The sequence below is a fragment of the Dendrobates tinctorius genome, unplaced genomic scaffold, assembly GCF_039654945.1.
Source record: "Dendrobates tinctorius isolate UK_male_01 unplaced genomic scaffold, ASM3965494v1 ptg000159l, whole genome shotgun sequence".
Lineage (NCBI taxonomy): Eukaryota > Metazoa > Chordata > Amphibia > Anura > Dendrobatidae > Dendrobates > Dendrobates tinctorius.
Window position 1 is genome coordinate 14,603,319 of NW_027361826.1, and position 12,868 is coordinate 14,616,186.

At 47.8% G+C, this 12,868-nt stretch overlaps 1 protein-coding gene across 7 annotated transcripts in view; it reads left to right on the plus strand.

Moving 5' to 3' along the window:
• Positions 1–12,868, plus strand: part of ATRIP (ATR interacting protein) — a 148,517-nt gene that overhangs the window by 92,274 nt on the left and 43,375 nt on the right. For 6 of the 7 annotated variants that reach the window (XM_073549569.1, XM_073549570.1, XM_073549566.1 and 3 more), the window contains exons 6-7: positions 11,154–11,299; positions 12,640–12,720. In XM_073549569.1, the coding sequence (XP_073405670.1) occupies positions 11,154–11,299; positions 12,640–12,720 (227 nt within the window). The remainder of the gene's footprint in view (positions 1–11,153; positions 11,300–12,639; positions 12,721–12,868) is intronic. The other variant, XM_073549565.1, reaches the window with a different exon arrangement.

Sequence of the window (12,868 nt, forward strand, 5' to 3'; positions counted from 1 at the left end):
GGAAGCGCAGTAATTCATGTGCTCAATAGACATTCAAGATGCCCTTCTGCATGTTCCCATCTTTTCCGGGCATCAGAGATCCCTGCGTTTCGCGATTCACCTGGACCACTACCAGTTTGTCGCCCTGCTGTTCGGTCTCGCCACCGTACCCAGAGTATTTACAAAGATCATGGCGGCGTTGATGGTCTTGTTAAAGATCAGAGGTCTCGTCCTCTTTCCGTACCTCTACGACATTCTGATCCAAGCTCTGTCTTTTCACCAGTCTCACCAAAGTCATACCATCTTTTCCGACACTCCAATTTCGGGTGACTTGTCAACAAAAAAGTTCTGCCTTGTTCCGACACAATGTCTTGTGTTTCTAGGCCTATCGTTCGACACTCGTCGATCGAGAATTTTTCTTGCTCAAGAAAAGATTATATCTCTGTGGTGAGATGTACGATCATTGCAGAGCACACGGCTTCCATCTCTCCGGTCAGCCATGAAAGTCTTAGGAAAGATGGTGGCGATGGCCGAAGCGGTTCCCTGTTATGAATGAGTCACTGAGGAGGAAAAACAAAAACAAGCTAAGCCCAGAACCTCAGGGCAGGAGAAAATCACCAGCGCAAAATTAGGGAGTCGGCTGTCTTAAATCCAGTCAGAGATTCCTGATGTCCACTCAGTCCTCCTCCTCAGGTGGCAGGTCTCTGCAATTTAGATCAGCTTCATTACCTGCTGTCACCCCCAGAGGGAGCCCGGATGGAGAACTCACGACTCCTCTGTCAACACAGCCATCTCCACCACCCTCACCAGAAGCCAGAGGTAAACCAGAAAATGAGTTCACATCAGTTCCCTTTGCCGAATTTCACACAACACCGCTTCAACAGACCATCCTGTCTCGGTGGAACAGGTCTTTTCTTTCCCTAGATCGGCCAATTCTCCTTTCGCCCCGGGTCAAACAATCCCTCAATTGGGGGCTGACGTCACCTCTCATTTCTCTGGGCAGGTCATTCCTCCCGATTCACTAGCAGTTTGTGACAACGGATGCCAGTCCTCTCGGCTGGGGTGCAGTGTTTCGCAATCACACTGTTCAGGGTCGGTGGTCGACTCAAAAGACAACCCAGTCCATCAACGTCCTCGAGATAAGGGCGATTTATCTATCTCTCATTCACTGGGAAAGGCTCCTCAGCGGTCGGCAATCCGAATTCAGACAGACAATGCCACAGCGGTGGCATATGTCTATCACCAAGGGGGTACACGAAGTTCCTCAGCTAGTGGTAGTGTCCAAGATTCTTCACTGGGCACAGGTATCAGTCCCAGCGATTTCTGCGGTGCACATTCCCGGCGTGGACAACTGGGCCGCCGATTTTCTCAGCCGCGAGGGTCTCGCAGCGGGAGAGTGGTCCTTACATCCGGGCGTCTTTCATCATTTTTGCCGTCGTTTGGGGACTCGGGACGTACATCTGCTGGCGTCTCCCCTGAACGGGAAAGTCCCACAGTTCGTATCCAGGGCCCGAGATCCTCTCGCAGTGGGCGCCGATGCTCTCACCACTCCCTGGTCTCAGTTCAAGCTCCCCTACCTGTTCCCTCCCCTTCCTCTTCTTCCCAAGCTGTTGAAGAAAATCAAGGCGGTAGGGGTCCCAGTCATCCTCATCGCTCCGGATTGGCCCAGAAGATCTTGGTTTGCAGACATCGTCAACCTGCTCGCGGACGCCCCCTGGAAGCTTCCAGACAGAGCAGATCTGCTGTCTCAGGGTCCGATTTGCCACCCCATTTCTCGGCCGCTCAATCTAACGGCGTGGCTGTTAAGACCGCGGTTCTGAAACGGTCAGGTTTTTCGGATCCGGTTATTCAAACCATGATCCGGGCTAGAAAGCCTTCGTCTTCCAAAATTTATTATCGTACGTGGAAGGCCTATTTCACTTGGCGCGAGGCCAATGACATTCCACCCATGTCCTTTTCACTCCATTCTGTCCTGGCGTTCCTCCAGACAGGCCTTGATACGGGCCTTGCCCTCAGCTCTTTAAAAGGTCAAGTCTCGGCGCTTTCCATTCTGTTCCAGAAGACGTTGGCCTCCCTTCCGCAGGTCAAGACCTTTCTTCAGGGAGTGGCTCATGCGGCACCTCCGTACCGCGCGACTGTGGATCCATGGGATCTTAATCTGGTTCTCGAGGTTCTGCAAGGCCCACCCTTCCAACCTCTCAGGGAAGTTTTTCCTATCCCTTCTCTCCTGGAAAGTAGCGTTCTTGGTGTCCATCACCTCCATCCGGCGCGTGTCGGAATTGGCGGCCCTTTCTTGTCGCTCCACTTTCTTCGTACTCCACCAGGATAAGGTGGTCCTGCAGCCTCCGCCCTCTTTCCTTCCTAAGGTGTTGTCCACTTTCCACCTGTATGAGGATGATGTTCTCCCGTCCTTTTGTCTGGGTCCAACTCATCCTCTTCAACGCTCCTTGAACAAGCTAGACCTGGTCAGGGCGATGAAAGTCTACCTCGCTAGGACGACTCCCTTGCAGAAGACAGACTCTCTCTTCGTCATTCCAGATGGTGCACGGAAAGGTCAGCCGGCCTCCAATGCTACTATTGCTCACTGGATCAGATCGGCAAATTTGGAAGCCTACCGGGTCAAGCATCGAGTGGTCCCTCCTGGAATTAGAGCTCACTCTACCCGGGCAGTGGGTGCCTCGTTGGCGGTGCACCACAGAGCTTCCGCATGGCGGCTTTGCAAAGCTGCAACCTGGTCTTCTGTTCACACGTTTGTGAAATTCTACAGGGCCACACCTACGCTTCGGCGGATGCCAGCCTAGGTAGAAGGATACTGCAGGCAGCGGTGGGGAGTCCGCTGACCTGATGGAAGTTTGCTTTCTCTCCCCAGGGGCTGCTTTGGGACGTCCCATGGTTTCTGTGTCCCCCAATGAAGCGATAGAGAAAACAGGACTTTTGAGTTGCTTACCGTAAAATCTGTTTCTCGGAGCCTTCATTGGGGGACATAGCACCCTCCCATGTTCTGCAACTCCTGTTATTTGCTATGTGTCTTATGATTACAGTTGAGTAGTCTGTTCTCTATTCTGTTGTTTCTCCTACTGCTTTCTCACTAACTGGATATCTTACTTCCTGTCGGTGAGGTGTATACTGTGGAGGAGGAGCTAACTTTTTTTTATTTGCATAGTGTCAGCCTCCTAGTGGCAGCAGCATACACCCATGGTTTCTGTGTCCCCCAATGAAGGCTCCGAGAAACAGATTTTACGGTAAACAACCCAAAAATCCTGGTTTTATATGTAATCTCTGCATCACATCAGAAAGCTGTAAAAATGTGGATTCCTTGATTCTATGTGGTTAGTGGAAGTGAACTTTGATTTTCTACGACAAATACAAATTCATTAGTCGTTGTGACTCATTCACACAGCTGTGTGATATCTATGGGCAGAGCCATAATAAGGCTTCCATAACATTTCATGAGGCTCATACTTTGCAAATCAAAGAAAAAGAAAATTGTTGTACGCTGCATCAAACCATGTATTGTATGTACAGAGGCATTCACTTCTAGAAGCATTGCTTTTAGGCCAAAATAATTCTGTACGACAATAGATAGAAGCTCTATTGGTCCTTACTAAGATGCTGTACAAAGTCTGCACTGAGGTGTTACATACATGAGCCTTCATCAATCAGAATTACAGTAACCAACCTGCAACTTGTATTTCCAAAGCAAGTCTTGTAAGGCCTCCTTCACAAGTCCTGGTGATTCCTGTTCTGGAAAAACCAGTACTGGTAAGATCCACGGTCCGTGTGCCATTCGTGTGTCCGTTTGCTGTCCGTGTATCACATCCGTGTTCCTGTGTGACATGTACCGACGCCTGTAGTACATTTAGCTGTTCCCAGGAGCTGGGGGCTGAAGGCAGCGTTCATTGTTGTCGCCTGGTCTTCCTGAGATCATCGCAACCAGGCGACAATTATGGGTGTTGTATTCAGCAGCCGCTGTGTACATTGTGTGTAAAATTAAGAATTAAATTAAAAAATAATGTTGTGGGCTCCTGCTTTAATTTTTATAAGCAGCAGAGGGAAAGCCCATGGCTGGGGGATGATGATGATCTGGAAAAGGGGTCAATATCCCAAAAGGTTCTCAGGCAATTATTAGCAACTCACTTCTGTTTGTGGCAATCAAAATACAGCTCCCTGCCCAAGAATGCGGTCCCTGAGAGTCTTCCCGGGGGGGCCTGATAAAAGGTCATCAAGGGCCATAAATGGCCCTGGGGCCTGAGGTTCCCCATCTCTGGCTTAGACTTTACTGCTTAGTTTTTGGGGGACCGCCAGAAAAAAAATTAAGTAGGGGTTCCCCTATAAATTATAACCAGCAAAGGCTAAACGGACAGTTGTGGACTGATATAGCCTGGGTAGGGGCCCGGGATATTGCACCTTGTCCCAGACTACAAACATCAGCCCTCAGCTGCCCAACAAATGGCGATGCAACAAATTTGTTGCTCAACCTCGCTCTTCCCACTTGTCCTGGTGCAATGACAAGTGGGGTAATAGGGTTGAGGTTGATGTTCGCTGATATCAAGCCCAGGGTTTAGTAATGGAGAAGGGTCTATAAGATACCCTCATTACTAACCCCATAGCTGGAATAAAATTTCTTTGAAATAAATATTCCCGGGGGGCGTGGCCTGAGCGGCATGTGAGGAGGACGTGTGCCCGCTGAGCTCCCGCATATACCTGCTTCATTCAGCCGTTTCGTCCCCACAGCACGGCTATTATAACCCCTGGAGGCTGCACCGGAGTCGGTAGACACCGCGGGGCACCGGAGATCGCTGCTTCACCCCAGGATATGGGGAAAAGAGGTCAGAGAAGGGTGGCAGGAGAGGGGAGCCAAGATGGCGCCGCCGCCACAGCGCGCGCCTTAGACGAGGCCGCAGAAGACAGCGCGGCTAGGAACAGGGCAATGGTGGCCAGGCTGCAGCGCTTTGCCCGCACGGCTGAGGCAGAACAGGAGTCTCTCCAGGACTCTGATATGGACCAGGAGACTGTGGCAGAGGACATGAGCCCCGGAATGGGGGAGGAGGAGGAGGCTGCCCATGCTAGAGTGCAGGGGGGGAAGGGAGCTGAGCCTAGCTGGAGTGATCTGGTGGAAAGAAACAAACAGCACCTCACAGCCTTGCAATTACAAGTTCCAGACGAGCCCACCAATAAATATGTAATGCTGGCAGTGGTGCACTGTGGGACTGCGATCTCACATGTCCTGACGCAACTGGGCTTTCTGCAGGAGTCCATGCAGACTGTGCGACATGACCTGCACAGTGTTAGAGACAGAACAAGCCAGCTGGAAAAGCGTATGGGTGCTGTGGAGAATTCGGCCTCTGACTCAGGACAGCACTGTACAGAGCTCAAGAAGGATATGGCAGCTGTCTGGGCTAAAACTGATGACCTTGAAAATAGATCCAGACGGAATAATGTTTGTATTGTGGGCATGCCAGAGCGCTGTGAGGGAAAGAATCCTACTGCCTTCATTGAAACATGGCTTAAAGAAACAGTAGGTGTGGACAATCTAACACACCTGTATGCAGTGGAAAGAGCACACAGAGTCCCGACTCGGCCCCCCCTCCCTGGTCATCCACCACGACCTGTGCTGGCTAAAATCCTTCATTACAGGGACAGAGACGTTATCCTTAGATACTCGAGAGAACACCCTGACCTTACAATGGAGGGATCCAGAGTCTCCTTTTACCCGGACTTTTCGCCGGAAGTTCAGAAGATGAGAGCGAAGTTCATAGACATCAAGAAGCGTCTGAGAGCCTGTGGCGTCAAGTACTCCATGTTTTTCCCGGCTAAATTGCGTGTTGAGGCCTGGAATAAAAGCCACTTTTTTCTGGACCCCAGGGAAGCTGTGGACTGGTTGGACCTTAACGAGCGACAATTGAGGAAGGAGAGGAAGGAGCAGGAATGTGGCTGAAGGTTTCTTGACCTGCTTAGTTGCTATGGAGTCATGCGGTTGGAGACTGCGGTCCTGATGCAATGGACTGCCTAAGAAGTTATATTTCTATTTATTCTTTTATTACTCTGTTATATGCTGTTTTTTTAAGAATTTGTGGTCCTTATGGGGCCTTAGTCTGAATACGGGTAAGGGAAAATGCAAAGTGCTGTGGGGTTATATCCTGTCAAATGCGGGTAGTGAACAGGAATTGAAGCGCCTGCTGAATGGGGTGGAAGGGTTCGACAGTACCCTTACTTGTTGCACCCTTGGTTCAGCCCAAGGAATTGTTGGAGGGTGTTTTTTGGGGGGAGGGGGGAGGGATTGGGTTTAAAATGTCCTTTGGCATACTTGTACATTTCAATATTGGCTATGGTACGGCCGGGGGGGAGATGGTAGGCAATATGCTATGGTACGATAATGGCTGATTTTAAGATACTTAGTTGGAATATCAGGGGGTTGAAGTCGCCAGTAAAACGACAGGCCATATTCTCCTTCATAGCGGACCAGAAACCGGCGGTTGTTTGTTTGCAGGAGACGCATCTCACACAGGAGACGCTGGGAATCCTGGATAAGAGATGGGTACAGGCGGGCTTTCACTCTACTCATTCCCAATACTCTAGGGGGGTTAGTATATTGATTCACTCCAGGACTCAATTTAAGTGCCACCGGGTGGTGGTGGACACAGAGGGGCAATTCGTCCTTTTATCTTGTACAATCTTTTCCACCCCACTGGTGTTGACATCTATATATATACCTCCGCCTTATAGCAGTAGAGTTATCTATAAAGTTCTGGCCATTCTGAGAGATTTTCCGGGGGTTCCGCATTTGGTGGTGGGAGATTTTAATAATAATCTGGATTCACATTGGGACAGGGGTAGCCATGAACCTCTGAGGCTGGGAGGTAATCTTACGCCATTTGGGGTTCTTGTGCGGGAGATAGCTTTGACCGACTTGTGGAGATGCCGTAACCCTGGCGTCCGTCAATTCTCGTGCTTCTCCTCTACTCACTCCTCCCTGTCTCGCATCGATCAGGCCCTGGGTGATGATCTTATGCTGGGTAAAACTTTAGAGGTTAAATATTTGGCGCGAACGGTATCTGATCATTCGCCTGTTTCAGTCATGCTTGGGGGGGGGCGGGAACGGGAGGAATGATAGACCTCTCTTGCGCCTTAACCCGTTTTGGCTGCAGCTAATCGATAAGAATGACGGCTTTATCCCTGAGTTGCAGGAATATCTTAATCTTAATAGAGGCTCGGCTTCTAGTGGGATCGTCTGGGAGGCCTTAAAGGCGTACTTAAGGGGAATGTACATACGAGAGATTTCTAAAATAAAGACCGCCTCCAGGGCAAAATCACAACTTGTATTTAGGGAACTGGAGGATGCGGAAAGGGCCCTTGCAACACAGAGCACACCTGCCACTCGGAAGCGATTGGGGGAGCGCAGTCAAAGGTGACCAAACAGACATTAGAGGCAGCGGCGCAAAAACGGCTGTTTCAATCTACTCAATATTTTGAGAGTGCGGAAAGTGTGGGGCATTTGCTTTCTGTCGTGACATCGGCACAGAGAGGGTCTGCGGCTATAGCGGGTCTTCAGGATGTGAATGGGCGACTGCTCACTGACGCACCGGGGATCTTAAAAATTCTAGAGATTTTTTATGCTGACTTGTATTCCTCACATGCTAGGGCCCCGACAGAGGATGTTGTTTCCTTTTTGGAGGCTGCCAATCTCCCAAGGTTGACTCCTGAGGACAGACGCTCTCTAGATGGACCTCTAAGTCTGGACGAGTTGGAGGAGGCTCTGGGAACCATGTCCAATGGTAAGGCACCTGGGGTAGATGGGTTGCCAGCTGAGGTGTACAAACGGTATAGAACGGTATTGCTCCCTGCTCTATTGACGGTGTTTAATGATAGTCTGGAACGGGGTGTTCTCCCACCGTCTATGCGAGAAGCTGTCATCGCCGTGCTGTTGAAAAAGGATAAGGACCCAACTCTGCCTGCGTCGTATAGGCCCATCTCCCTGTTGACGCTAGACATTAAACTTTTAACGAAGGTCCTGGCCATTCGACTGTCAAAGGTAGTAGCTGTGTTAATACACCCCGATCAGACGGGGTTTATGCCCAACAAATCGACGGCTATGAATATTAGGAGATTATATCTGAATATGCAGGTGAGGGCTGATAATGCCGGGAAGAGGGTGGTTCTGTCCCTAGACGCCGCTAAGGCATTTGATAGTGTGGAGTGGGACTATCTATGGGCGACGCTTCACTGTATGGGCTTTGGCCCGGGCTTTATTGGCTGGGTCAAGCTCTTGTACTCGGAGCCGAGCGCTCGGCTGAGGGCTAATGGTCAGTTGTCTAATCCTTTTTCGCTTCATAGAGGAACAAGGCAGGGATGTCCTTTATCCCCGCTGCTGTTTGCTCTCACGGTGGAGCCATTGGCTTCCAGGATAAGATTGGATACTGGCATAGAGGGATTCCGGTATGGGGAGCATGAGGAGAAGGTAGCACTATATGCGGATGACCTGTTGTTATTTTTAGCGGACGCGGACAGATCATTACAAAACACGATGACACTTCTTGGGGTATTTGGGAAGGTCTCGGGTCTGGTTATTAACTGGGAGAAGTCTGCGCTCCTCCCATTGGACTCAAGCTCCTGCAGTGTGGTAGGTGTGCCGGTTGCAACGTCCCTTCAATATTTGGGCATAAAAATATCCAATAAGCTGACAGACTATGAGAGTCTAAATCTTGTCCCGTTGTTGGACAGGATCAAACAGAAGGTTAAGGCCTGGGCAAAGTTACACCTCTCTGTAGTGGGAAGAGTGAATCTGTTGAAGATGGTAGTTATGCCGCAACTCTTATATGTCCTTCATAATTCCCCTGTCTGGCTTCCCCAGAACAGGTTTCATAAAATTAATATGATTTTTAGAGAGCTCGTTTGGCTGAAACAAGGCGCGAGAATTAAACTTGAACACTTGCAAAAACCTAAGGATGAGGGGGGACTTGCGTTGCCCAACCCATGGCTTTATTTTTTGTCTTCCCAGTGCCAGCATGTAGCAGGAGGGATGGAGGGCGAGTTGGCGGATTTGGTGGGAGGTCAGAAGATCCTTCAGTTTCTAGTGGGACGGGGATCACTGGTGTCGAGTCTGGAGTCGGGTAGATTTCGATCCCTTGCATTCAGGTTTCCTACGGTGCTTCTAATGGTTAGAGTATGGGATAAGCTGAGGCAGCTGAGAGGAATACGCGGTCTTACAAAGTACTCCCCCATATGGGACAATCAGCATTTGCCATGTATGAAAACGCTCAGAGGCTTTGCTCACTGGAGGCGGATTGGCATATGGTGGGTGTCGCAGCTGGTGGAGGGAGGGGTTTTTAAAACTTTCGAGCAATTGGGACGGGAATTTCCCCTCCAACACTCTATGTTTTATTAATATTTGCAGCTGCGTCACGCGTATATGGTGCAGAGCAAAAAAGTTGACCTAACCATACACCACGACGTCCTTATCCATAGGCTTGGTATGCAGGGGTCCACCAGAGGACTGATTTCAATGGTGTATGGTGGCTTACTTGGACAGGTCCTGTCAAGGCATCCTATTAGCGCACTGATAAAGTGGGAACAACAGCTGGGTACGATATCAGCGGAGCAGTGGGACTCGATTCTACAGATGATTCCCAGATTATCTCTTAGTGAGCCTGGCCGCCTGTCTCAGCTATATGTCCTCTATAGGACATACAGGTCTCCCGAATGGTTGTTCAATAGAGGGTTGCGGTCGGATTCAAGCTGCCCCAAGTGCACGACAGATAATGCGGACATTTTACATATGATGTGGACATGCTCTTGCCTGCAGATATTTTGGATCGTGGTCCTTGGCCTTATACACTTGGTCACGGGACAGGATATTCCCAGGGACCCCATGATTTGTGTTCTGGGTTATGTTGATGAGGTGGGAGGGGATCAATACCTTAAAATTGCTGTGGACAGAATGCTATTTGTGGCCCGAAAGCTGATAGCTTATCACTGGATTTCTGCCAAAATCCCCTCAAGAAAAGAATATATTAATAGGTTGAACCAAATATTATATAGGGAAAAGTCTGTGTCCCTTAGGAGGGGTGTGTCGCATATTTTTGGGAAAATATGGGAGGGATGGTTGAAGATTCCCAGCCTGGCTGCCTCGAATCTTCTGGATTAGTGGGTGGGCCCTGGAGGTGGTCTCCTGTCGGTTGTTACTCGCCATTTCTCATATGATATGGTTGTGTGATAGAATTGGGTTTATTCGCTATGTACCAGTCCATGCCATCGGACAAAGGGAGGGGGGTGTTATGGGGGAAGGGAATGTTTGACAACATGTTGTAAGTTGTACATGCCTGTCATTTCCAAAACTTTTAATAAAAACTATCTGATTAAAAAAGAAATAAATATTCCCCGACCCTCTTTTTCCCATTTATTACTGTAAAAATGAAAATCATAAAACAATATTCCTCACATGTCAAACGAGAAGATAATCCATTTGTCTGCACCGTTATCCATCTCTGCTGCATCTGGATATCTTGATGAACAGTGACATGAGGTGACCGTTCACCTTGACATCCAGGAAATGCTGAGCTTGGTGTGCAGCTTCAGTGACGAGCGGTAATGTCATAGAGGTTACTGGCTGGTCACTGCCAGCTCTTCCCATGCTCAGTTCACTGTGAGCAGGCCAATGACCTATGGTAACGTTCATGATGTCACCGCTAGCACACCGTGAGAATTTTAATCACAGTTCTTCGGTGAAGGGAGACCAGGTGGCAATGATGAAAGCTGCCTGCAGCACCCGGCGAATGGAAGCCGTGTGAACTGCACCAGTTTTTCCTAGGCTCCAGTAGGTGACACACGAATGTGTTGACCCTTTAACGTGTTGTTCAGGCTTCTACCTATTTTGACAACCTATTCATGACTCCTTGGCATACCCCCTCAGATTTCAAGTACTATGTTGGGAACACTAACGGAAACCTGACTGACACTATAAGATATTGGGGCCCAATATGTAAGGGATCAGTCCTTGTTGTTAATTCTACTATTGTGCTTCTACTACGGAAAGGGAAGCTGAATTTACAACGTCAGTGGGACCCCAGCCTTACTGTATAACAGCTATGAGCTTTATGTACCCAAGAGCTCCAGCTACTAATACGCTATCACTGCTAACAGGTTTTTGTGTATTGTGTATATATTTCCATTTGTAGCCCAAAGAAGAGTCCTTCTGTGACTGTGAAGCTTGAATCGTGTCCTTCACCACAACTTGGAAAAATGAGCTTTCCCACCAAGGAGTCTTTTAGGGCCACTGCCAGTCTTAAACCACATATGCCTGTATCTCCGATGCATCTGTCAGGTAACACCGGTAAGATTATATAATGGCACATTATATAATGACTTTATTTTATGGAAACGGGCAAGCTCCCACCTAATGTTTTCTCAGATACATCTTATACAGTTCTTTCAAGCTGGAGTCAGCCATCCATGCAACAGGAATACACAGCAGCCCCATAGAAGATGAGGTCTGATCATTGAGATTACATCTGGACAGTCTAATCACGGAGTTCGCATCACATTAATTGCGTTTGAGAGGATTGCCAATGTACCTCTCACTAGTTTGTAGGGAACATAATTTTATAGCACTACTGAAAACACTTCCATTAAAATTAAAAGGACATGGGGAAATTATAAAAAAAAAAAAAAAGAAAAGTGTTATGTGCCGTTATCTCCTGAATGAGGGTGCCTTTCACTCTGCAGTTCTTTTCCATTTAGCTGTCACTCAGGGTCTCTTGTCAAAAACAGTTTGACATTTGTGGATGGACTTTAACCCTTCATAATTAAGACTTTTTTAAATTTATCCTTGTAGCCATACAAGGTTTTTTTTTTTTTTTTTTTTTTTTGTGTGTGTGACAAGTTGTAGTTTTGAGTGACGATACAGTAAATATGAAGAGGAAAAAAGCAGGTGTGAAATGGTGAGAAAAGAATGCGATTCGGTCATTGTCATTTGGATTTTGTTTTTATTGTCTTTTGTATGGTAAAAATGACCTGTCAGAATGATTCTTCAGGTCAGCATGATAGACGATACCAAATGTTTTCTTTTTATATGTATTTATTATGCTTTGCTTATACAGTGCCATCATACTCCACAGTCCTTTGCAGACCTCATCACTGTCCCCATAAGGGCTCACAATCTAAATTCCCTATCAGAATGTCTTAGCGTGTGGAATGAAACCCACACCAACACGGGGAGATCATACAAACTCCTTGCAGATGTTGTCCTTGGTGGGATGTGACCCCAGGAGAACAGCTCTGCAAAACAAGAGTGCTTACCACTGAGCCACCATGCTTATGGAAATATATACTATATTTTTTAGCAGCGAAGCTTCAAAACATGGCTTACAAGCTCAAAAGAGCGTGTAAGCACTGTGCATGTTCTGATGTCTAGCAGGGATGGTCTGTCTCCAAGGCGATGTGCTGTAACCAAAAGTAAAGTGTTAATAGCTGATAGTTTTAAGCTGCAATTTGCTACATTTTTTGTGTTTAGGAGCACTATCATACAGTATCCATTTATGAGGATGGGAATAACCCTTAAGGGGTGAAATTCTTTTTATTTAGCTTGTACAGTCCACAAATTTTGCTCTTTGTTACAACTAATCAGTAAAACGGATAACATATGTATATATATATTTTTTGTAGACATTGAAGTGTTAAATACAACAGTTAAACAAGCAAAAGTATTTTCTACATCATACTGCAAACACAGCATGAACAGACAAGGTATGTAGTAGACATCAGTATGGGTGGTAGTGTTCAGCGGCTACAGTACTTAGCAATAACCACTTTCTTGTTTTTCGCTATCCTCTGTTTACATCTGTCCGCTGCTGAGGCTGAAAGCAGGTGATTGTTGGGGGTGCCAGTTGTCCTA